The sequence below is a fragment of the Elephantulus edwardii genome, unplaced genomic scaffold (genome assembly GCF_000299155.1).
Source record: "Elephantulus edwardii isolate Elephantulus edwardi_28Jun2011 unplaced genomic scaffold, EleEdw1.0 scaffold00015, whole genome shotgun sequence".
Classification (NCBI taxonomy): domain Eukaryota; kingdom Metazoa; phylum Chordata; class Mammalia; order Macroscelidea; family Macroscelididae; genus Elephantulus; species Elephantulus edwardii.
The window spans coordinates 21,559,137-21,584,089 of NW_006399765.1; the positions used below are offsets into that span (position 1 = coordinate 21,559,137).

Sequence of the window (24,953 nt, forward strand, 5' to 3'; positions counted from 1 at the left end):
CCTGCCTCCTGGCCCACCTGGGTAGCCCCGCCCCCAGCCTCCCAGCACCTCACCTGGACTTCCGCTTGCAGTAGACAAGGAGGTTGTCAAAGAGGAAGAAGGCTCTCTCCTGGATGTTGCCTGCAGAGATTTTTAGCAGAGTCCCTTGCAGGAGCAGTTGGGTGCAGATGTCCGTGAGGTTGGAGCCCTGGGAGGGTAAGAAGGGGCACAGTGAGTGAGTGGGGTGGGGGGACCAAGGAGACCAAAGCTTATGCTTGGTTACACCAGGGGCAGAAAGGAGGGAGGAGAGAAGGAGCCACTGATTAAAAAGCGCTGAGCATCGATGAACAAGGATGGAGAACGTGACGACAGACGCAGGTGATGCGTCACAGGGACAGTTAGACAATCCATGTGAACACTTTTTTTTAAATATTTTTTGTTATTATTATTATTTTTGTGTGCGTGTACCGTCAAATCAGATCTGACTGGTACAGGAGGAGATTGTCCCTCCTTCCTCGGCAGAGCATCTGGTGGATTCGAACCGTGCACCTCTGGGATTGTAGTTGCAGTTCCTTGCCACTAGGCCACCAGAGCTCCCCTGTGAACACTTTTTAACAAGTAAAAACAAATTAAGAAAGCAAAGGGGCTGGAAATCAGATTCAGGGAAGATATCTTTAGGGGCTGGGACCACCCAGATCTGGCCAGGGCCCTGAGAAGCCCAAGGCAGGGCCAGGGACACCCAAAGCGCTGAGAGAGAAGAGACGGAAGCTTTAGAGCTCGTGCAAATGGCACTTAAGGTGACCAGCTAGCAGTTCACATTCCTCTTTATTCCCAGGAAGAACGTCCCGGCCTCCTCTGCATCAGGCGCGGTCATGTGACTGAATCATATTCAATGTGCCTACTTTCACATCGCTCCCTTAAAAACAAATTGTTTCTCTTTAATCTTCCTCTTTCCAAAGGCTAGAAGACAGTCACAGTGGCAGTGGGCTACACGCTAGCAGAGAGTGAAGGAGGTGATACGAAATACTGAGTGTCTCATATCAACTCACTCAGACCTTACAGCGCTTATTACAAAAGTGAGCAAAACAGAAGCACCGAGCAGTGGAAAGCTTCATCCAAAATCACTGGGCCAGCTGACAAGTGTCTTAGTTATTGAGCACTGCTGTGACAAAAATACCATAAATGACTATCTTTAGCAAACAAAGTTACTCTAAGTTTAGGACACTAGAAGTCTAAATGCAGGGAGACAGTTCCTTGTTCCTCTGGGGGATGTTCTCTGTCTGCTGTCCACATCTGTGGGCTTTGTGTCCTCTGGAGATGCCCATGTCTACTGACATCTTCCCCTAGGTCCAGGAGGTTCCCAGCAAAGGGCAGGTCCCTTTGTTCTCTGCTAGCTAGCTGAATCTCTTTTTGTAACTCAAAAGAGATTGACACAAGATACAATCTAATCCTGTGAATTGCATCCTGCCTCATTAACATAACTTCCTCTAATCCTGCCTCAACATCACAGGGGCGACCGATTTACAACACACAGGATAATTAACCAGATCCCTAGTCTAGCCAAGTGGACAGATATTTTTAGGGGCACAATCTGATCCACTACAATATAGGAACTGGGATTTAAACCCACTCCCTTGCTCCCCTAGCCACTAACCTCTGCCCTAGGCTGTCCCTCAGCAGACGGCCGAAAGAAGGCTCTATCATTAGTCTAAAGCAGGAGTTCCTCCCAGAGGGGAGAGGCCGTGTCCCCCGGGAGCATAAGGCAAACCCAGGAAGCATGGCAAGGAAACATGCCAACCTCTCTCTGAAGTCTTTTTTGATGTTTTGATGAGTTGATGTTTTTCTTTACTCCTGTTTCTTTCCTGAGTGTTGATCATCCCTCAAACCAGGACTCTGGAGAGCCAGTAAGAGAAACACCTTCACTTCTTTTACATTAGGAACATGCCTTTTCTATTATTACATGAGCTTCCCATGGAAGCCTGTGGGGCTCGAATCTGCGATGTCCCTCTGCAGGGGGCCAACCCACACTGGGAACGCACCCTCTCCAAAGCTGCATGCTGCCTTCTCCCTATAAAAATGCTATAAAAATGAGCAAGAAATCCTGTTTTGCCTGAACAGCTCCTTCTGACGCTGACTGTGCGTCTACTGGAGCCAGACACTGGGTTGGGTATTTTCTGTACTGAAACACAAAATCCACATGAAGCAGAGACTATCAATCTGCAGACACGTCAGATGGTGAAACTGAGGCCTGGGGCCCGCGCTGTGCAGAGCGGGCTGACGTGTTCTTGTCCTTCTGAGGTGTTGTAACACGTCACTCATTTCCTTGTGCTTATCGACAGGATTTGTGGGTGCATTTATCTGGTTTTAGCTAAATTTAGTCCTCAAAGGGGGGGAAAAACAACAGTGGTTTACAAAGGCTCTTACAAAGACACCACGAATTGGAAGCCAGACTAGAAATGGAATCCAAGCAAACAGGGGGTTTAAAAAGCCTTCAGAAGACACCCGTCCTTCCCAAGTACAAGACCCTCATCAGCCACTTTCCAAGACAATCAGCCAATATCGCACGAGAGATCAAAGACAGCGATTCAAAATTAACAAGAAGAAACTAGGATTTGCCACCACCAACTCACCGAGAACCGTACTCTGAGCCCTATTCTGCACTCTGAGCCCCCAACTCAGAGAGCTTGAGGCTGTTACGGTCAGCTTCCCTTTTCAATACCATTTTTTCCAGCTAGACCATATTATATGCTCCAGTGACCTTAAGGATCAAGCCATACGTATAAACCTTTCTATCACATGGAAAATCATCTGATATTTTCTGGAAAATTATCTGATATTTTCCATAGCACACTCAGATCCATATCTTACTTGTCCTCAAAACACCAGATAAGCTCAGGATACTATTACAGGGGAAAATAAGGCTCAGAGAAAGGACTCATTTGCCCAGGGCAAGCCAAGTCCTTGGGCCTCAGTTTCCCAGTGGTAAAATGGGAACGATAATAACAGCACCACCCTCAGTGTGTTTGAAGTACATATTAGGTGTTCAGTAATTCTTACTGAGGGATTCTTACTCCAAGACACTATTTCCCACTCCACTCAGAAACAGTGACAAAAATAAGGGTCATGGAACTCTCAAATTATGCATTTTTAGGGTCAGTAAGGGACCTACATGTTTTCAGGTTCGTTTCCCTAGGCCTGTAGCAGGAATCATCTAGAAATCACTTCTACTCTAGTTACCATGGAGCTTGCTCAATGCCCTCTCCACAGGGGCTCACGTGAGAACTTTCATTTCCAGCTGAGGGACAGGAAACGCTGTCTGCCCAAAGAGCTGCCCTACACCTTCCTCTTTTGACACGAACGAACATTAAGCAACTCTTCTCACTTTGGCTGCCAGGAAGCTCAGGCCCAAACAGACATGCTTCAATGAGCCAACTTTCCTCCTTCTCACAGCATGTTTACTGAGAGTAACCTCTTTCCGGCTACGATGGCAAAGAGGGACTCCTGGGAAAGGTTTTCCTCCACTGCGTGGACGGCACGCTCTCACTGCTCAGTCCACTCCCGGGATGATAATGCTGTCGAATATCCCGTGCTCAGAGCTCCTACCACCTTGAAATCATGAGAAGAAAGGTATAAAAACAGTCCTCCAAGAACTCTCTGGGAAGGGAGTCTTTGGAGGAGGTGTTAAGAGGCATAGCTGACTAGCAGGTGGCCTGCAGTTACAAAAACAAACTAAGGACTTTAAGCCAAAGGGATGAAGCTCTTACTCAGTCTCTGCAGGGGCACAATCAGCCCCAGGTGAGGGCTCCCAGAAAACCACTTCACTGCAGAGCTGGCCACCAGGACAGACCCTGGCCTCTGCACAGCTGAGAAGGGAGATTCAGATCAACCCCCGCGTGAGCCGGGGCTCCAGGAGAGAAGCACCCAGGCTGCACTGGGGCCTCAGGAGCTGTGGTCTCCACCACCAGCCTGTGCTGCTTAGACACACACTAGCAAAACAAAACCCCGAGACACCAGGAAGCCAGCACCTTTGTCAAATGCTGCCAGGAAGCCACAGGTGTCCACGGGTGAGCTTTGCTACAAAACCAACAGAAAGGAGGCTTGTGTTCATTCCACATCCACCTTACAAATCTCAAACACCTGGACCGGGATTTGGCCAAATCCCAAATCCTTTCCTAAACCGGGCTGCAAGAAAGTCTATGGCAGGGGAGCTCTGGTGGCCTAGTGGCAAGAAGCTGTGCTACGATCCCAGAGGTGAGTGGTTCAAATCCACCAGACTGCTCTGCTGGAGAAGGAAGGGCAATCTCCTCCTCTGCCTGTCAGATGTGATTCAATGGTACACAACAAGTTAAAAAATGGGGGGATCTGCCAAAAAGAAAGTCTAAGGCAGGTAGCTCTTTTGTTTCCTGTTAGGCAGGAAAGCCCAGTGGGAGGGGTCAGGACGCCGGAAAAATGACAACTGACAACGCCCTCTCCTCTCGCGACACATCTTTCTCCTCTCTGCAGCTAACCCCGCAATGTAGCTGGGACAGTCTCCCCCAGGAGAGAGGTAGACTGGAATCCCCGAAGCCAGCTCAGGCCTCCAACACACAGAGAGACCAAGGGTCTGCAACAGACGGCTCAGGGGCTAATACCGGGCCAGCAGTCTTTCTTTCCTTTCTCCTTCTCCATTCCAGCTGGATTTACCTCAGTTTTATTTTAATTGGTTCCGATTCTCCCACAGCATTCCACAGACTTGCAGAAAATCTTAGGAAGAAGTGTGGGTTCAAACAAACTGCATCTACAGGACACAGAAGGTCCCCTGATAACAGTGTCACTAACATGAGTACCTCAACGTATCAAGTGTCTACCGCATAGACGAGGAAACTGAAGTTCAGAGAAATTAAGATGTGTGCCCAAAACAACCCTGCAAAGGAATCTTAAAGCCAGAATTCAGCTCTGGAATGGACCCTTCACTGCTGTCCTTCACCTTGGGGAGCTCAGCTCAGAGGCCGTGGGTCCTGAGCAGGTATGGCAATGTGTGAAGGCGGCTGAGTGGTGAGGTGCTGGGGCGTAGTGAGGACGGAGGAAAACCAAGGTCTCTGGCAACTGTTGCTGTGGGAAATGCAGGCCCAGTGTCACCAAACTGTCACAAGAAGTCCAAAACTTAATCAGAATGTGGCTTAATATTTTTACATCAAACAATATGCGGGTGGCTGACCATTATGTCCTGCAGGTTGATCTGGACACCCAGTCCCTTAGCACATGTCTGCAGCTATGTGCCTGCCTCCCGGGTCCCCACCCCCCGCCCCACTCCAGGGCGTCCAGCCCCAGGCCCGCGGGGCCCCGCACGAACCTCCCAGCCCTCGATGTGGGACTGCAGCTGCTCCAGGGCCTCCAACTTCTCCATCTGCCGTTTGGTCTCATTGATGTTGGAGCAGACGGTCTTCATGGCCTGCAGGGCACTCTGGACCGCGGGGTGGTCTGGGTGCTTGCCGGGGGTCCTCTTGGCCAGCTCCTGGGGAGACAAGAATGAAAGAAGTCAGAATTGATCCAAACATGGTCACCTGGTGGTCCAGCCTGTAGCCAAATACCACCTCTGCCCCACACAAGCTCTGTGAGCCTGGCATGGAGAACACCACTCTCGTTCAGTCACTGAGTCACTCAACAAACGTGCACTGAACACCTCCTCCGCCCAGAGCTGTTCTGGGCTCTGGGAGAGAGTCGTGAACAAAACAGACAAAACTCACCTTGTGAATATTATATTCAGTGAAGGGGTTTGGACAAAATCAAGAAAAGCAAGTCTATAATGCGGGTCCACCCAAATCTACCAGCTGTGTAGTTAATTCTGATGCACAGTGACAACACAGGACAGAGGACAGCTGCCCTGCAGAGCCCCAAAGTTGTCAACCCTTACGGACCCGAGACCGCCTCATATTTCATACACAGAGTCGTTGGTGGGTTTGAACTGCTGACCTCTCAGTCAGCAGCTCGGTGCTTAACTACTGCCCCACCAAAGCATGTCACATACAGCTCAGATGTTGACAAGCACTACGAAGACAAATCGCATGCAGAGGTAGGAGCGCTTGGGAAGAGGGGTGTTTCAAATAGAAAGATCAAGGAAGGCCTCTCTGAGGAGGTGTCAGCGCAGCAGACCAAAACCACTGCTCAAGAGTCAAGTCCACCACAGGGTGACCCTCCAGTGCAGAAACTCCACAGGGGATCCTGAGCTGCGGTATTTATGGAAGCAAACTGTTCCCCCCCAGGAGTGACTGTGAGGTCAAACCATCAGTCTACTAGCTGGCAGTTGGTCACTTTAACCACCACACCACCAGGACTCATCTGGCATCTCGGCAGAGATCTAAACAAAGTAAAAATCTGGGGAAGGAACCGCAGGTGAAGTGGGAGTGGAAGTACACTTAGGGTGTCAAAGGAACAACTAGGAGGCCACTGAGGCTGGAGTGACGTAAATGAAGAGGGAGAGAGACAGAAAAGCAGCCGGAGGGATTCCCCACTCGAGCCTCACTTTTCTCATCTGTAAAATGGCATAAAACACTCCCACCGCACAGGGCCCTAGAGTGAGACACGTAAAGTGGCCAGAAGGGATAGCCTCTCCCCCACTATGTCTCTCTCCGGCTCAAACTGCTCCACAGACACGGGCCGGCCAGTCTCCATCAGAGGACGGATGACGGGCACTGAGGGCGTGCACTCTGGGAACCTGGGCAGGAAGGGCTCGACCCCGAGGTGTTGGCCAAGATCTCCAGGCCAGATCACCCAACCGCCAGCCCGCCAACCTTTCGTCCAGGACCTCACCAGCCAAGATAAGCCTGCCTATCTTCTAACCCAGTTGTGCACTTAACGGTCCCCATTCCTGCCAATGCCCCCCACCCCTCGCCACTGCCTCGAAAGACAGATAAGGTCTGTGAGACACCACACGCCTGTGAGGGGGTTATGGGCCAGAGCAGCATGGCTCAGAGGGCTGGCTCTGCCCCCCATTAGCTGGGTGACCTCAGCCAGTCCCCCTTCCACCCTGAACCTCCAATGCATCATCAGAAGAACCAGTGATGATGATGATGATAATGATAATGGTGGTGGGGAATTGTGGCTACTAATATCCAACTACACGCTTACTCTCAGATGCTGTTGTTGTTGTTGGTGTTGTTGTTGTTGTGTACTGCTGAGTCGGAACCTACCCGCAGCTGACCCTCCAGCAGATTTTCATGGCCAGTAAATCACACAGGCACAGATGTCCATCTTCCTCTGTGGATCAGCTGATGGATTCGAACCATGAACCTCTATACTGGCAGCACAATTCCTTACCACAAAGCCACCAGAGCTCTCTCTCCGATTACAGGGTAGGTTCTATTACTATCCCATATAAGAGGTGAGGAGACAGAGGTACATCAAGATCTCCCAAGATTTCAGAAAATAAAGAGGGGGGATCTGGGAATTTAACCCAGGGGATCTGGTTCCGCTCACGGTGTGATGAGGAGTAAATCCAATACTGCAGGAAAAGTGCCTGGGACATGTTAAATGTTCACCATACACCAACTCCCATTCATTCTGCCTCATGGAGCCGAACGTTTGAGCTGTGATCCTGGACAGCAATGTGCCATGTGAGGGGGCGTCCTGATCACTCCCTGCAGAAGAGCCTGCTGCCTCTGAGTCCATTCCAACTCACAGGGCCTGGAGGACAGAGTACACCTCTCCCAGGGGAGTGTCACGGCTGTCATCTTCAGGGAAGCAGACCACCACCTCTCTTCCCTACAGAACCACTTGAGGGATTTCAAATGTCAATCTTTTAGTGAGTAGCCAGGTGTTCTAACTACTGCACCACCAGGGCTTTTTCACTGCAAAGATCACAAACCCAAACCCGGCCCACTGCCATCAAATCCATTTCGACGCACAGCACCACTACTGCACAGGACAGAGCGGCCCCTGGGCTGTATTTCCCAGGCTGTCACACCACCACACCTTCATCCACGCACGAGGTGGCTTGTTGCTACGTGCCACCGAGTTGGAAACGACCCACAGCTGACCCTCCTGCAGGTTTTTCAGAGGCAATAAATTACACAGGAGGAGACTGTCCAACCTTCTCCTGTGGATTTGATCTGGGTGCCTTTGGGATTGCAGCATGGCTTCTTACCACTAGGCTCCCAGGGCTCCCAGTGTGAGTTTGAACCAACAATCTTTCCATTAGCAGCTGAGAGCCTTGCCACTGTATTACGAAGGCCCTTTCCCTGCAGAAAATCAACCCCTAAACCTATCCTGTCTCCACGTCAGCCCTGCCCTTCCAGAAGGAGCAGGTCCTGTTAATCCCAAGGCCAATGTTCTGCAGCATCAGGACCCAGGAGGTCTACTAAGCCCCTGCCTTGTGCCCGGATCATGCCAGAGAGGGAGTCAGGGCTGAAGTGACTTGGTGCTGCTCTCCGGAGATATCCCTACAAAGGGGAGGAAGACCCTTATAAGAACACTGTGTGTCAGGAGCAATGATTTTGTAAATTGCTACCTAACTTGGGAGGGACTGGAGAGCATTAAGCTGAGTGAACTAATTCAGTCTCACAAGGACAAATATCATGCATAAAAAAACCATTATTGTAGAATGAGTATGAGGATCCAAAGTGGGGGAGAGTGGAAGCAGAGGGGTGAGGATGAGCGGGGTGCCTTGGGGTGTTAATCATAGGACTGCACAATTCTATGGGTGACGGGGTGAAGGAAATGGGAAGGATCTTTTGTGAAAAACAATGTATTTAAACATTGTAAATAAATCAGTATATAGAATAATTTATTTTAAAGCTAGAGAAAAACTTTAAAAAAAAAAAAGCCCACAGAACACAGTGTGGTGAAAATGCTCACTAAAAATCAGAGAAGGGGAGGAACAGGGTGATGCTGAACAAGCCGGAAGGGCTCCCGAGAGGGAGTCAAGGCCCGGAGGATGCTGGGAGCAAAGCTCTGTGAGAAGGCCTCTGCACTCTTTCTCCACTCAGCATTGACTGAGTGAGCAGTGAGCAAGCGGCCGGCAGCAATGTCGTTGTTGTTGCTGTGGGGGGGCCATCCATCCGGTTGTAACCTACAGCGACATGTCCCACCCCGTCGCACAATCACTGCCGTGTCGAGCCCACTGCTGCAGCCACCGTGTCAACCGCCTCCTCGGCTCTTCCTCCTTCCCACCAGCCCTCTACTTTCCCAAGCACGTGTCTTTCTCCAGGGAATGGTCCCTCCTGATCAAAGCATGTGAGATGAAGGCCCATGACCCCTGTTTCTTGTTGTTATGTACCATCGCGTTGACTGCGACTCACAGTGACCCTAGGCCAACCTCGCCAGATCCAACACACCTGAGCCCACTGTTACAGTCACCATGTCAATCTATCTTGCTGTGGGTCATAAATCGAGGGTGCCACTTGGCGGCAATGGTGGTGAAACTCTCTCTCATATACTTCAAGTGTGTATTAAGAGGGGCCAGTCCTTGGAGGACATCATGCCTGGAAAGGTGAGGGGACAGCACCCTTAGCAGCTCTGAAATGAGTCCTGGTGGCGCAGTGGGTCAACACTTGGCTGCTAACCAAAATAGTCTGTGGTTATCAGCACATGGTTACAGTCACCATGTCAAGCTATTTATGTCATCCTCTCTTAGAGAGGTTCTTCCTCTCTTTCGCTGCCCACTACTTCACCAAGTGTGATGTCTTTCTCCCCCCTTGATAACATGACCCTTGTGAGACAAATCCTCACCATCCTTGCTTCTAAGAACTATCTTGGCTATGTTTCGTCCAAGATAGGTTTGTGGGGACTGGATGTTCCCGTAACAAAAACAACCAGCCGAAGTGCAGAGAGGAGAGGGAGCAAGTCCAGGGCCTCCCTGCACATTGGTGGTGGACGCCTCTGGAGGGTCTGGCTGGGTGGCCTTTCCCCAGCATCCATCCCTCGAGTGAGCACCATGTGGTTTTGAGAAGCGGAGCTGAGGTGAAGGCTTCCTAGAAGAGAGGATGTCAGTGCAGAGAAGGGCACTTCCGTGCGATACCTATCTCCCGTGTCGCCTGCCCACGGGCGCCTGTTCCTAGCAGCCCCAGCAGGCCTCAAAGGTGTGGCAGATATCTGCAGTGGGGCCACCAGGACTCACAGGGGGACACAAGGCCTCCAGCTCCGGGCCAAACTAGGCTCCAAGCTAACAACTGCAGTGAGAACCTCCTTCCTTACTCAGCCTTCAGCCCTAGAGGCCCAGGGGGTTTCTAGAGCAAGAGCCAAGGGTCCAGAGGAAAAGAAGGCAGGGCAGGAACAAAATAAAGAGAGAGGGGAGATGGAGCAGAAAAGCACTTCGTTCTGTGTCACGCCATCTCTCTGGCCATGGAGCCCGAGGGAATGGCTCCAGCCACTGAACTGGCCCAAGGAGACTGGGTCCCACCCTGACCAATAAGAATCAGGCCCAAGACTGTGGGTAATGCTGTTGGGAAAGACGCACCCTCTTTTCGGTGGCTGTACTGGTTGGATAGAAGCCTGAGGCAGCTTGTAACCAACAGTGTTCCCAAGAGAAGGAAGCATCCTGAGAATGAACCCGACACAAAAAAAAGGCCAGGGGAGGGAAGGAGACGGGTTTTGATGCTGTTGAGCCCTGGATACCGCTGTACCTGCAGTCCTGCCTCCACAGGGTCTGCCTGGTTTGCTTTCCTTCTTCCTTTTCTTTAACTGTTGCTGCTGATTGCCGTCGAGATGTGCATGACTCATAGCGACTCTATGAACAAAAGACCTGAGGCCTTTCTGTGACTCTCATTTCTCCAAGTTCCTAAGAGTTTCCAGGGGCATGCGGTTTAGGAAGTGGATGTCACACTTGCCTCCAAACCTGCCTTGAGGTTAACTAGGATTAACTGGGATTAGCACATTTAAATTGGGAGCAGGTGGTAAAGCAGTTAAGTACTCAGCTGCTAATTGAAAGGTCAGTGGTTCAAATCTGCTCCAAGGGAGAAAGAGGTGACAGTCTACTGTGTAAGGATTCACAGCATTGGGAAATCTACATAGAAGTTCTATTCTTCCCAACAAAGTCACTTCAGTGTGTGTTAGAATGGACTCCAGCACTGAGTTTAAGTTTAAATTGGATTTTCAAAGTTAGAAATATAAAGGTCACAGAGACAGCAACTTAGGTCTTCAGTCACTGCCAAGCAAAGCATGAGAAGATGGGTCCGCAGACCAGCAGGAAAACAAAGACGGAAGACATACTGATGTCCACCATGTGCTTTGACTTAGGGTCAGTGCAAAGTCAGGAGGAGTTATGCGCAAATAAGGGGACGTGAAACCATGATGTCTTCACAAAGCAGCAAACCAGGCAGGGGCAGGCGAGGGCATGGGCCATTATCAACGGGCTCTGGATTAAACACTGCTGTTGTGTGTGCCACTGAATTAGAACCAACTCGCAACTAACCCTCTCGCAAGTTTTCAGAGGCCATAAATCGCACATCCTTCTCTCACAGAGCAGCTGATGGATTTGAACTACCTGCCTTTGGGACAGCAGGGCAACTATTTACCCAGTAGGCCACCAGAGAGAGCCCCTTTGGGTTTAATGTTGTTGTTGTTGTATACCATCAAGTCAAAATCGAGCCATACCTGGTTCTCCAGCAGATATTCAGAGGCATTTTCAAACTTCCAAATTGCTTGGGAGGAGATCGCCCAGCTATCCCTCGTGTAGCACCTGGATTCAAACTGCGTACCTTTGGGTTGGTAGTGCAATTCCTTACCAATAAACCACCAGATACAGCAATGCCCAATTTCTGAACCTTCAGCCAACTCCAAACTCCAACCAAGTGCTTGCTGTCAGCGTCAGCTCCTGGTGACCACATGTGTCAGATCTGAACAGAGCTCTTCTGGGTTTTCAGTAGCTGCTCTTCCAGAAGGAGAATGCCAAGTTGTTCTCCGGAGGCACCGCTGAATGGATTCAAATCTCTCACCTTTTAGATAACAGCCAAACGCACTAACTACTTAGCCAAATCCAAGGAAGAGGTGAGTCTGCATCCCCCTTTTGTCTCTGTTCGCGCAGACCTCTGCCCCAGACTCCACTCTCTCACACCTCTCCTGCACTGCCCGTTCCGGGGTGTCCACATATATCATCCGGGGAACAGAAGGATGCAAATGAGGCACTGCCAGGAAACCCATCACCACTTAAAAAAAAAATTTAAGACGTGAAAAACATCTGGAAGTCCAAGAAAAGCCAGAAGTGAAAAGCTGCCGCGTGAGCAAACCTCACACAAATGTATTTCCCACATGAACTCTTTGAGGCCCAGCTCCAAGGCTGGGAAAACCAGAGCTCCACAGACAAAAGATTTACAGCGTGGGGACACCATGGATCCTTGTGGCCTCGACTCTTTCCTTCCACGTGGAATAGCAGAGGCTGCAGGAAGAGAACTGGAGCCTGGGAGTTCAGGGCTGGCTTTGCTGAGAACACATTGCTATCTTGGGGACGTCACCTCCCCTCTTTGAGCCTGTCTGTCACTGTTGCTGTGAGCTGTTAAGTCAGAAGTGACCAACAGCTGACCTTCTAGGGGGTTTTCAGAGGCAGTAAATTGAATGGGAGATAGCCTATCCTTCTCCTGTGAAGTAATTAGTGGATTTGAACCATGTACTTTTGGTTTTGCAACACAACTTCTTTACCGCTAGGCCTCCAGAGCTACTCTTTTGAGCACAGGTCTACTAACAATGTCATGCCAGGACCAGGCCCGAAGGGCTAAACGCTGCCCAGCTCGTCTGCATAGCATGGACCAGGTTATACTGATGGTATGTGGACAAAGTGGGGCTTTGAGACAAAGCTGTTGCTATGTACTGTCAAGATGGAATCAACTCATAGCTACAATCAACGCACAGCTGACCCTCCAGTGGGTTTTCAGATGCAGTAAATCACACAGAACGAGACTGCTCATCTTCCTCCTGTGAAATAATCAATGGGTTCGAACCACACACCTTTCGGTCAGCAGTGCAGCTCCTTACCACCAAACCACCCGAGCTCCCTTTGAGAGAATAAGGATTGCTAAGCCTTACGATGCATTCGAGGTACTCTGCATCATGGCTGCATTCACATATTTTATTTTTTTTTAGTTTAACAACAAAATGTTTATTATTTACCTAATATCTGTCCCGTAACTGTTAGGTATATTCAGTTGGAATAAGAGCAATTAAAATATTATTTTAAATTTGTACTTTATTATGTAATCTTCACAACAGTGTATGACTTATGCACTTTTTGGCACGAAACTGAGGCACAGCATTAAGTCACCTCCCAAACAGGCAGAGCTGATAAGTGCACGGAGGGGCTGGCAATTATAAAGTGAAAATTATTACAATATTGGAGCAGTGAACATTTACCACGTGTGACTGATGCAAAGCATGTCAGTAAATGTTCTTTAATCTTTTTTACAAGCCTAAGGAGTAACTATTATCCCATTCCAGAGATGAGGGAACAGAGGTACAGAGAAGTTCAGGACCTCACCACCAGTCCCACAGCTAAGAAGAAATGGTGGTGCATTTCAGCATCCAGACTTCATACCACATTCAAGATGGTACAAAGTCAAAATGCAGGGAGGAGTCCTAGGAAGAGTAATCTGGGAAGCCTGCCTGGAAGAGGTGGCATATGGGCTTGGCTCTGAAACGAAGAAGGAGAAGCAGGCCCCCCACACTGATGGAGGATGCTGCATTCCTCAAATGCCCCACCCCGAGGTTAGCACTGCTCACCACACACAGGAAAGAGACTGAACCAAGGCTGGTGCAGGCTGGGCTGCTGGGACGGCTGTGGACAAGGTGTTGGCGCTCAGCACGAGAGGCAGGATGGAGCAGTGGGTACTGCGGTCTGGGCAGAGCCAGAGCCAGGGCACAGGAGCCATGGCAATGGAACCTCTGACTTCCTGTGACACCTGGTAGCTGTGACACTGCTAGATTCCAGCAGATGGGGGCTCATTTCTAGCACAATGACACAAAGTATCCAGAACAAGACATAAAGAACCTTGGCGACTTAACATAAAGACAAATAACTATCCTATGTACTCACTACCTAGAGTTGGAAGCACCTCCCGGCTGACACGCCAGCAGGTTCCCAAGGCACCATGGGAGGAGACTGCCCAGCTTTCTTCCTGGGAGCAGCTGGTGGATTTGAACTGCCAGGGAGACAGAGCTTCTCCATACAGACTAGGCCACCAGAGCTCCCCTAAAATCCTCTATAAAATGGGGACATGATATGTGAACCAACAGCCTTCAAAAATACACTCACTTCCTTCCACTGGCATCTTCCTGGTCTGGCTGCACCATCATCTCTTGCCTGGACCACTGAAGTCACCTCTTCACTGGTCTCTCTGCCTCTACCCTCCCCACCGGCCCTACCTTCACCCCTGCAGTCCATTCTCCACACACAAAGGGGCCAAAGAACCAAAGCAGGCCATGGCCCTCCTCCGTCCAGAACCTCCAAGAGCTCTCACCTCACTCAGAGATGGTTGCAACGTAACGATCCCACTGCCCTTGTTTTATGAGGGGAATGACATTTGAGTAGGGCCTGCATTCCTAACTTTCCCATTCAGGCACTCATATTTTGCAAATTTAAGGTCATCCAGTTTTGCTTCATTCGCCCTGATAAACTGGGAGGAACAGGTGCAAAGCCCTGGGATAAAGCACTCTTACACATCATCTAAGACAAATGCACTGTTCCCCGCCGTTCCCCGCCATCCCTTCCACCATATCTTCCCCTGACTCCCTGAGATGGTCCTTCTCGGGCCTAGAAGTGCAGACTCCCACCTCAACCACTCTACTGATCAGACAAGATGACAGCACAGCCCTCAAGCTGAGGCTGGTGATGGCTTCATCGTCCACAGGCAGGCACAGGTGGCTCGGGTGACATCAGTCACCACACACTCACCTAAGGTCACTCCAGGGAAGCCATTCTACAGAGAACAGCCCAACACAAACGGCTGGAGCCTCTGACAGAGATAAGACAGCTCTGTCTGACCCCACATCGGTGGATGAACCGTGAATCAGGCTGACAATTGAAAATTCAGACTTTTCACCTAAAGAGTTCCAATTTCCACATCCGGAAGTAGCGGGCATCTCAACTGAGCAGCATTTCCACTCTCTTCTCAAAGTGATGATTAGAAGGAATCGTGGGGCTAAGCAAAAGCTCAGCAGCTTGAACCTACCACCACTCCTTGGGGGAAAGATACAGCAGGCTGTTCCAAGAAGGATTTACAGCCTTTGAAACTCAACGGAGGGTTGGCCAGAGTCAGAACTGACTTGACAGCAATGGGCTTCCCACTGTGCACTACAGGGCAGCTTTGGTTCAAGGTGGGGAGGTTCAGAGAGAAAGCATATCCCAGATCAAGCAGGGCCTTGGCAACAGCAATGATCAAAACCTGCATTTTCTTCAGAGTGCTAGAGGAGGCCCAGGAGTGACGTGAACTGGCTCCCATCTATCTACCATGTCAAAATGAGACTGACAGGCCAAGGGCACGGGAGGCACCCTCTGGTTACTCTGGCGTTGTCCAAGAAAGCGGAGGCTGGGACTCCAAACAAACTCTGAAGGTAGAGCCAGCAGGATTTTGTCATCAAACCAAGCTTGGAGGACTGATCCCACAGAAAACCAACTTGCTCTGCAAACTTGTACTCAATTCACAATAAACTAAAATTATGAAAAAACTACTCTCAGTCCTCACAATTGCATGTACTGCAGCTTTTCTTTTTTTTTTTAAATGTCTTTTGTAAAACAAAATTAAAAATAGAAAGGCAACACCAGGGTTTGGCCTGAGCAGCTAGAAGGCTGGAGAGGCCATCGTGAAGACAAGGAGGGGAGGCAGGTCCAGGCAAAGAATCAAGCATTCAGCCTTGGAGATTTGTAAGCAACAGACATCTGTGAGGCATCCACGTGGACACGTCAGGAGTTGAGGGAAGAGGACCAGCACGAAGTCATCAGCATAGAGACCTGCATCCAGGTGTTTATAGCAGCATCATTTATATGGAAGAACTGATGCCTTTGGACTGTGGTGCTGTCAAAGAGCACTGAATACTCCCTGGATTTCCAGAGGAAATATACAGGTCTATGTTGGAGGAAGTGCAACCAGAGTGCTCCTTGGAGTCAAGGATGGTAAAACTTTGTCTCACAAGCTCTGGACATACTGTCCAGAAGCTTGGCCTTAGAAAAAGGAATCATGTTAGGTAAGGTCTCAAAAGAGAAGACCCTCCAAGAGAAGGGCTAATGCAGTGACCGCGGTAACGGAGAGCGGGAGATGGTGGAAGTCAGGGCAAGGATTCCACGTGCTGCTCACAGTCTGCCTATGAGCCAAGGTCAACTCAATGGCAAATGACAACAACTGACAAGAGGAAACCACCCAAAAGTCCAGCAACTAACAAGCAGACAAACAAAACTGCGGTCTGCTCATACTTGCTGCTGCTGTGTACCTTTGAATCGGAACCGACCCGCAGCTGCCTCTCCACTGGGTTTTCTTTCAGAGACAGTGAATCACATGGGAGAAGATCTTTCATCCTTCTGCCCAGGAGCAGCTCATGGACTCAAACCATGTGCCTTCAGGATTGCAACGCAGCTTCTTGCCACCTGGCCATCAGAGCCCCCCCTAGGAAGCTTTACTGCTCATACCAGGAACATTATTTGACCAGTTAAAGAAGTGAAATGAAACTTGGGGCAGAGTAGTTGGGAACTACTGCTTAATGGGTAATTTCTGTTTTGGAGTGATGGAAAGTTCTGTAAACAGTGTCGAGGGTTACCCAATGACAATAACAACAAAAATGCGGGGTCTACTCACACATTAGAATGCAAGGCAGGACGGCAAACGATGTGAAGAAAAGCTCCTCTCCTGGGTCTGTGATCACAATGTGTTACTATCATCTCTGTGATTTTTCAGTGTTGGGGGGAAGAGGGTGGCATTTGATAACATGGATGAGCCCAAAAAAAACACTGTGCTGGGTGGGAGCAGCCCAGCACAGAAGGCCACACACATATTACATGATTTCACAGAGATGAAATGTCTAGGACAGGCAAACCCATAGAGACAGAAAGTAAACAAGTGGTTGCCAAGGGCGGGAGGGGGCAGGAGGAGAGAAGCAGAAGCAACTGCTCATGGGTCCAGACTTTACTGAGGGGACAATGGAAATGTTCTAAAATTTATTGTGGCAAAACTCTGCGGACAAACTGCAAACATAAACAACAAAAGGCCTCAGAGTGGAAGTGGCTGCGTGGAAAGTTTCTAGAGACAGCAAAGGCCAGGTCTGAGCCCTGAGATCTCTATGTCTGGAGGTCTAGGAAATGGAGAAACCAGCCAGCAGGTGGGGAGGAAGCAGCTACAGAGGTGGGAGGTACACGGAAGCCAGTGGACCCTGGAATGGCCACTGTTCCCTTAGGGAGCATACCTTCAGCTGGCCCCAGCACCACTCCTAGTGTCATGTACCCCATGAAGCCCCAGGACCCCCAGCAGCCAGTCTAAACCTGGAAGCTCTGAGGGGCAGAGACTGGGTCCATCTTGTTCACAACCTGCTAACACACACAGTCATGCAGGCCCAAGCTGCACCAGGGTCAGTATCGAACAAGACCTGGACACCAGGACAGTCAGGGTGCCCTCAGACACCTGCCACCCGAGTGCCAGGGCCACTGCCCCACGCAGAATTATTTCCCTGGAAACGTCAACGGAAAACTCAGCAAAGATGGGAAATGCCAACTGTCTATCCTAGGCCTGGGCTGAGGAGCTGAAATAGAACGTTCCAGTTATTCTTAGACGATGTTCAAGTTCAGCCTTTTGGGGCTGTTCCCAAAGAGGCTCTCATTCTTGCCTCTTCCCTCTCAGAACCAAAGCTTCTGAGCCCATTTGCCTCGAGGACTCGGAATTCAGCTCCAACAAGGCACCAGAGGCCGCAGGAACAGCTGTAAGGACAGGGGTATAGAAGGGTCGGAGTGGGTGGGCTGAGGGGCTCAGGCTCAGCCACCCCAAGCTGACAGATCCATGGAAAATGTGACGGAAGCAGGAAGTGGAGGGGCATGAAAAGCTCCCCTCAGGCTGGCTGGCCTCTGATGCAAACGTTCCAGCTGCGGGTACTAAGGGTCAGGACACTGTGAGCAGCTCAGTCAGACAGGGAGCATAGCGTCCCCTCTGGAATCCAAGGTCCTGCTGGCTGGACCCCAGGGCTCTCCTGGCCCCATAAACACAGCTGGAGATGGAGGAAGTGAAGCACGCCTCCACCGAACACACTGGGCAGTGCATACAGCTGCCGGCTCAGAAGAACAAGCCTACAGCTGCCTCCTCGGCTGCTCCCTGTGGGCCACCATTCCTCCTTCAGTACCTGCTGGTTCTGGTCCCGGTCATTCTGCTTTCCTGGGAATGCAGCGCCCAGGAATGCCACCAGGCCAAGCTCTGGCCTCCAGGGCTGAACAAGGCTCCCAAAACCCCAGGTTCAAGTTCACCCGTGCAATCCAGGCAAACTGCTGTTAAAAGCTGCTGCAAGAGTTACTGCTCTAAATGGCCACTGGTTTCCCAAGACCAAGAAGCCACAGGGTTGACACCAGGGGTCTCTGGGACCCAGGACCAGAGCCATAGTAGGCAGCTCTTCTAACGGGTCAGAGGTTGAAGGTCTGGAAATCCTGGGAAGATGACGCAGACCAGCCACCATGCAAAGGCCATTAACGTCTGAAGCCATGCATCAAAGAGACGCAACAGGTCCACAACGCTGATCACCAAGCTCTGAAAGCGGAATTCTCCAAGGAGACGCCCGATATGCAATGCAATCCAGTGGTCAGAGGGAAGCACACTGGAAATGAACTGCCCAGACCCCATGATGGAGCTCTGGTGGCCAAGTGAGTAAAGAATCACACTGCCAGCTCAAAGGCAAGGGGTTCAAATCCACCCACTGCTCTGAGAGAGAACAATGTCCTGTGATTTACAAAAGCTACTGGAGGGTCAACTATGAGAGGGTTACAACCCAACACATCATCACAAAAAGAACATTTGGTTTGGCAGTACAACTCCTTAGCCATTAGGCCAGCAAAGCTTCCTCAATTAGCCTGTAAGTATTATTATGCACAGACGGTGTTATAGAGGAGGAAACCGAGGTATAAGGAAGTGACTGCCCAAGGTCACCCAGCTGGTAAGCAGCAGAGTGAGACTTCGAGGCCAGGCAATGGCTCCAATCCAGAGGTCAGCAGATATTCTCTGTAAAGGTCAGATTTATTTTTTTTTTTCTGTAACAGTCCAGGCAGTAAATATTTCAGGCTTGGTCAGCCACATCCGGTCTCTGTTACATTTTCCTCCCTCTTCATAACCCATTAAAATTTACGCATCACTCTCAGCTTGCAGACTGCAGAGGCAAAGCCTGGACTGACCTACAGGCCATACTTTGCCAGACTTGCTCTAAAATCCACCTTGAAAAACCCACTCTAACCCAGTGCCATCAGGTCAATTCTATTCATAGTGATTCTACAGGACTATAGGACTGACCTATAGGTTTGTCCAAGGCTGAAACCTTTACAGAGGCAGATGACCACGTCTCTGTCCCCACAGATGGTAGGTTCAAACCACCGACCTTTTGCTAGCAGCTGAACACATGACCATGCATCAGAGCTCCTCACCACAACAAACTGCCTCTTAGATGCTGACAACTGGTTCACATTTTGATGACACACTAAACAGATCAAAAGAAGCCCAGTCCAATCCAAGGGACCCCAGTTTCCAGGCTCCCCTAGAGATTCTTCCAGAGCCACGTGAGGGTATTTCCACACCCTGTTTAGGTCAAAACAGCAGCCAGCACAACTGCAGCACTTTGGGAACCCTCTTAAGACTCACAAGAGCTCTGATGGCACAGTGCTTAGACACCTGGCTGTTAACTAAAACGTCAATAGTTCGAATCCACCAGCTACTTAGGAGAAAGATGGGTGCTAGAAACCCAATGGGGCAGTTCTATTCTGTCTTTTGAGGTCTCTACGGGCAGAATTAACTCAACGGCTGTGAGTTGGGTTTGGTGATGGATCAAGAGCCATCAGGTCTGTGGGAGCACTGGGGGAGCTGTGTCCCACCCTCTGCTGTGCGATCCTGTCACAGTTCTTGGGCACTTAATAGTACTGGGTCACCCACCTCCTTGAGAGAAAGTCAAGTTCAAAAATGTGCCTGTGTCCCCTTTGTGCTCATCCAGTTCATGGGTCAGGGACACATGAAGATCCAGTGTGCAGGAATCCGGCGCAGAAATGAGCCATCCCCCCATTCCTGGCAAATCAACCCCAGCAGAGAACTGCTAGCAAACAACTGCCAGATGAGACCCCTTCAGGACCGAGCCTAGGCAGACTGGGCCAACAGCTGTCATTTCCAAGGGCCGAGAACAGTGGCTGGTAGCAGAACCGCCCACCCACCTTGGGATGTGCACAGAAGTAGACTCTGAATCTGAGTGGGTGTCCCTCCACGCTGCCCAATCTTTCCCTGGTCTGTCCTGACCTACACACCACCCCAGTGGCTGGGAGAGACAGGAACAGCAGAGTTGTGGCCCATGGCGGTCTGTTCAGCCATCCTGCATCTACCAACTCTCTTCCAGGTGTGTGGGCCATCAGATCTAGTGACTGGTTCCAAGTTGGAGACCATGACCCAAGTGTGAGGCCAAAAACTCCCCTGCTCAGAGTGATTCAAAGGTGACCCAGATCTTAGCCAATAAGAGAGCAACACTTCCCACCACTGAATCAGAAGTGAGACATTTGACAGTATTTCAACCAATCAAAACATACAACACTGTCTCTCTCATGTGATTGGTTCAAGAGTGAAGTACCTGTGACTTGGGCCCAAACCATTCCAAATATCACATTCCCCTCGCCACGGATGGCCACAGCCTCAGACAGGACTTTCGTTTGAGCTACCAGAACAGAGGGTCACTCTTCCCTGCTGACCTTGTAATTGAGAGCATGGCCTAGAGTAACTGGATCCATCTGCTGCTCCTGAGCTGAACACAAAGCCAAACAGGGGACCACGGAGCCAAACAAGAGAAAGGAATAGGACCCCGGGGACTTGGCGTGACCCTGGCTCTGACTAGAGAAGAGCAGACACTGCCCCTAATGGGGAGCTTATTTGTGTAAACAAGTTTTACTTTTTTAATTTAGTCCACTAGGCCCAGGTTTTCTATCACGTTAAGTGCAGAGAGTGAAGGTGATGAGCATCTCACCTTGAGAAGGAGCGGGTACTTGCAGATCCTCTGAATCGGAGACAGCAGGTAGCCCTCCAGAGGGATGTCCGTGGTCTTCCGGCCTCCCAGGAGCATGCAGCTCTGCAAGGGACAGAAGAGCTTTGTTAAAACTCTCACCCCAGTCAGAATAGCAAAATTTAACAGAACAGCAAACAATAAATGCTGGCGAGGTTGTGGAGAAACTGGAACCCTTATTCACTGTTGGTGGGAGTGTAAAATGGTGCAACCCCTGTGGAAAGCAGTATGGCGTTTCTCAAAAAGTTGCAAATAGAAATACCATTGGACCCAGCAATTCCACTACTTGGAATATACCCCAAAGAAACGATATCCGCCACCCAAACAGATTTGCACACCCATGTTTATTGCGGCTTTGTTCACAATAGCAAAGAGTTGTAAACAACCTAAGTGCCCATCAACAAACGAATGTACAGAGAAGCTGTGGTATATTCGCACAATGGCAAACTACGCTGCATTGGAAAAACAAGGAACTCATGAAATATTATTCAAAATAGATGACCCTGGATGGCATTATGCTGAGTGAAATATCTCAGTCACAAAAGGAGAAATACTGCATAGTGTCACTATTGTAAAAAGGGACTGACTTAGGGGTTGGGGGACTGAAAAAGATGGGATAAATTATACTGCATTGAAACAGATGAGAGAGAGAACTGATTAAAAGGTATGTATGATTAGGTATTATTGTCATGATAGGAGTCCAGAACGAAGGCTGCATAGTGGAGTGGACTTGGGGGGAGGGAATGTATAACAATGAAAGAATTTTTCTTTTACTTTTCAAAGAGAAGAGCAAACTGGGGGAGGGGTGGGCAGGGAGAAAAGTGCAACAATGAATGGATGGAAATCCAAAATCTCTGTAAATTTTTGTTAAAATTAATAATAATTAAATAAAACTAACCCAAAATCTCTCGGAGAACCGGAGAACCTCTGGGGCCTCACCTCTGCTCCCAACAGCCAGGGAAGCACTCCACATGCAGCTACACACAATCATTTAGATACACAGTAGCAACACAGAGGGGAGCCAAGTTCGTCCTGTGTAGGCCTCAGAGTGCTGTGTTGCTTAACACAAGGTGCCCGTCGCCAGCACACTGAACCCATTGGCCACAACACTGGAGGAAGATGGGCAGTTCCCGCCCACTAAGACTGACAGCCTTGAAACCCAGCGAAGAGTTGCTAGGAGTCTGAATCGACCAAACAGCAGTGAGCAAGGGGGCTGAGAACCCTGGTGGCACGGTCCTTAACATTATCGCACTGCCAACTAAAAGGCTGGTGGTTCGAATCCACCAGCTGCTCTTCAGAAGAGAAATGAGGCAATCTCTTTTGTAAAGAATTACAGACTTCTAACTCAGAGGAGGGTGGTTATAAGTTGATCCTGACACAATGGCATGGACTGGGTTTGGTTTCAGGGAGTTGATGGGGCAGCTGGTCAGTGTGAAAATAGTTAAGTATTAGACTACAAACCAAAAGGCTGGCAGTTTGAGCCCCCTCAGAGGTACCTCAAGAGCCAAGCCTTGTACTCCTGCTACCAACAGGTCACAGCCTTGACAACAGACCAATTTCCATTCTGCTCCACATGCACAGAGTCACCATGTGTCAGCATCAACACGACAGGCACTGACAGCAAGCGAGGAGAGTCCAGCTGTGGGCAGTGCAGATGGGTAACACACTCAGCTGTTAACTGAAAGGGCTGGAGGTTTGAGTCTACCCAGAGGTGCCTCAGAAGAAAGGCCTGGCAATCTACTTCTGACAAATCAGTCACTGAAAACGCTAGTTGCACAAGAGGTCACCAGGAGTCAGTGGTTACTGGTTAAGCCAGTGGTTACCGGTTAAGGAGAGGTGAGCACAAGTACAGTCTACAACCCAGCACACGGCCCAGAATGAGGGCTGGCAGAGTAAGGCCCGCAGGCCAAACCCTGTCCACTGCCTGCTTCTGTTACTCAAGTCCGCCTGGCATGCAGCCACATCCGGGCATTTACGTCGGGCCCATGGCTTCTCCCTGGCTGCAACGGCAGCCCTGAGTTACAGCACAGGCCACATGGCCTCAGTGCCCGAACTATTCACTCTCTGGCCTTTGTCAGAAACGTCTGTCAATCTTTGGTGTAGAGAAACTGTCACATATAAACACCAGGAGACAGTAACAAGGACATTCAAAACAGCCTTGTTTGAAACAAGACAGAGAAGCAAGGGCAGCCACCTCAAAGTGCAGCAGCTGGAGAATGAAGGCCGGGCTGCAGCGGGTGTGCTCAAAGGAGAGGCATGGTATGGAATGAGGGTCAGAGGAAACAGCATGGTGTGGAACGAGGGTCAGAGGAGGTGCATGGTGTGGAACGAGGGTCAGAGGAGGTGCATGGTGTGGAACGAGGGTCAGAGGAGGTGCATGGTATGGAACGAGGGTCAGAGGAAGCGCATGGTGTGGAACGAGGGTCAGAGGAGGCGCATGGTGTGGAACGAGGGTCAGAGGAAGCGCATGGAACGAGGGTCAGAGGAAGCGCATGGTGTGGAACGAGGGTCAGAGGAAGCGCATGGTGTGGAACGAGGGTCAGAGGAGGCGCATGGTGTGAACGAGGGTCAGAGGAAGCGCATGGTGTGGAACGAGGGTCAGAGGAAGCGCATGGAACGAGGGTCAGAGGAGGCGCATGGAATGAGGGTCAGAGGAGGCGTATGGAACGAGGGTCAGAGGAAGCGCGTGGAACGAGGGTCAGAGGAGGCGCGTGGTGTGGAATGAGGGTCAGAAGAAGCGCATGGAACGAGGGTCAGAGGAGGCGCATGGTGTGGAACGAGGGTCAGAGGAAGCGCGTGGTGTGGAACGAGGGTCAGAAGAAGCGCATGGAATGAGGGTCAGAGTAAGCGTGTGGTGTGGAACGAGGGTCAGAAGAAGCGCATGGAACGAGGGTCAGAGTAAGCGCATGGAACGAGGGTCAGAGGAGGCGCAAGGTGTGGAACGAGGGTTAGAAGAAGCGCATGGAACGAGGGTCAGAGGAGGCACGTGGTGTGGAACGAGGGTCAGAAGAAGCGCATGGAACGAGGGTCAGAGGAGGCACGTGGTGTGGAACGAGGGTCAGAAGAAGCGCATGGAACGAGGGTCAGAGGAGGCGCATGGAACGAGGGTCAGAGGAAGCGCGTGGTGTGGAACGAGGGTCAGAAGAAGCTCATGGAACGAGGGTCAGAGTAAGCGCATGGAATGAGGGTCAGAAGAAGCGCATGGAACGAGGGTCAGAGGAGGCGCAAGGTGTGGAACAAGGGTCAGAGCTAAACTGACTTCACACACACACAAGCCTGAGCAAAAAAAAAAAGCAGATGGCCATGTGCCGTGCTGTTGCTGCAGGTCACCTGGAGGCATAGTTGGATAAGTGTTCGGCTGCTAACCAAAAAGTCAGTGGTTCGAGTCCATCAGCTGCTCCATGGAAGAAAGACGGGCAGCCTGCTCCCACTAAGATTTACAGTCATGGAAATCCAATGGGACCATTTCATTCTGTCCTTCAGTGTCGCTGGGAGTTAGACTCTACCCAACAGCAGGAAGGCCGGGCTGGCTTCGTTAAAGTCTGCTGAGTGCCACCGAGTCAATTCTGACTCCCAGGGACTTCAGGAGACCAAGAAGCCATGGTCCAAGAGGTTTGCTAACTTGTAACCTTTGTAGGAGGTTTTCTAGTGGTTAGAAGCTGCTCTGCAATCCCAAAGGCACGCAGTTCAAAGCCACCGGCTGCTCTGTGGAAGAAGGATCAGGAGTCATTTCCCATGTGATTAACTGTTTCTGCAAATCTGCTGGCGAGTCAGCTGTGAGTCAGTTCTGACTCGATGGCACATGCACC

The 24,953-nt window shown here is 50.3% G+C and overlaps 1 protein-coding gene across 1 annotated transcript in view; it reads right to left on the reverse strand.

The window, feature by feature from the left end:
- PREX1 (phosphatidylinositol-3,4,5-trisphosphate-dependent Rac exchange factor 1) overlaps positions 1–24,953 on the reverse strand; it is a 211,849-nt gene that overhangs the window by 75,016 nt on the left and 111,880 nt on the right. Inside the window, exons 7-9 of the mRNA XM_006881749.1 lie at positions 21,109–21,210; positions 5,312–5,473; positions 54–187 (exon numbers count right to left, since the gene is read on the reverse strand). Coding sequence (XP_006881811.1) covers positions 54–187; positions 5,312–5,473; positions 21,109–21,210 — 398 coding nt within the window. The remainder of the gene's footprint in view (positions 1–53; positions 188–5,311; positions 5,474–21,108; positions 21,211–24,953) is intronic.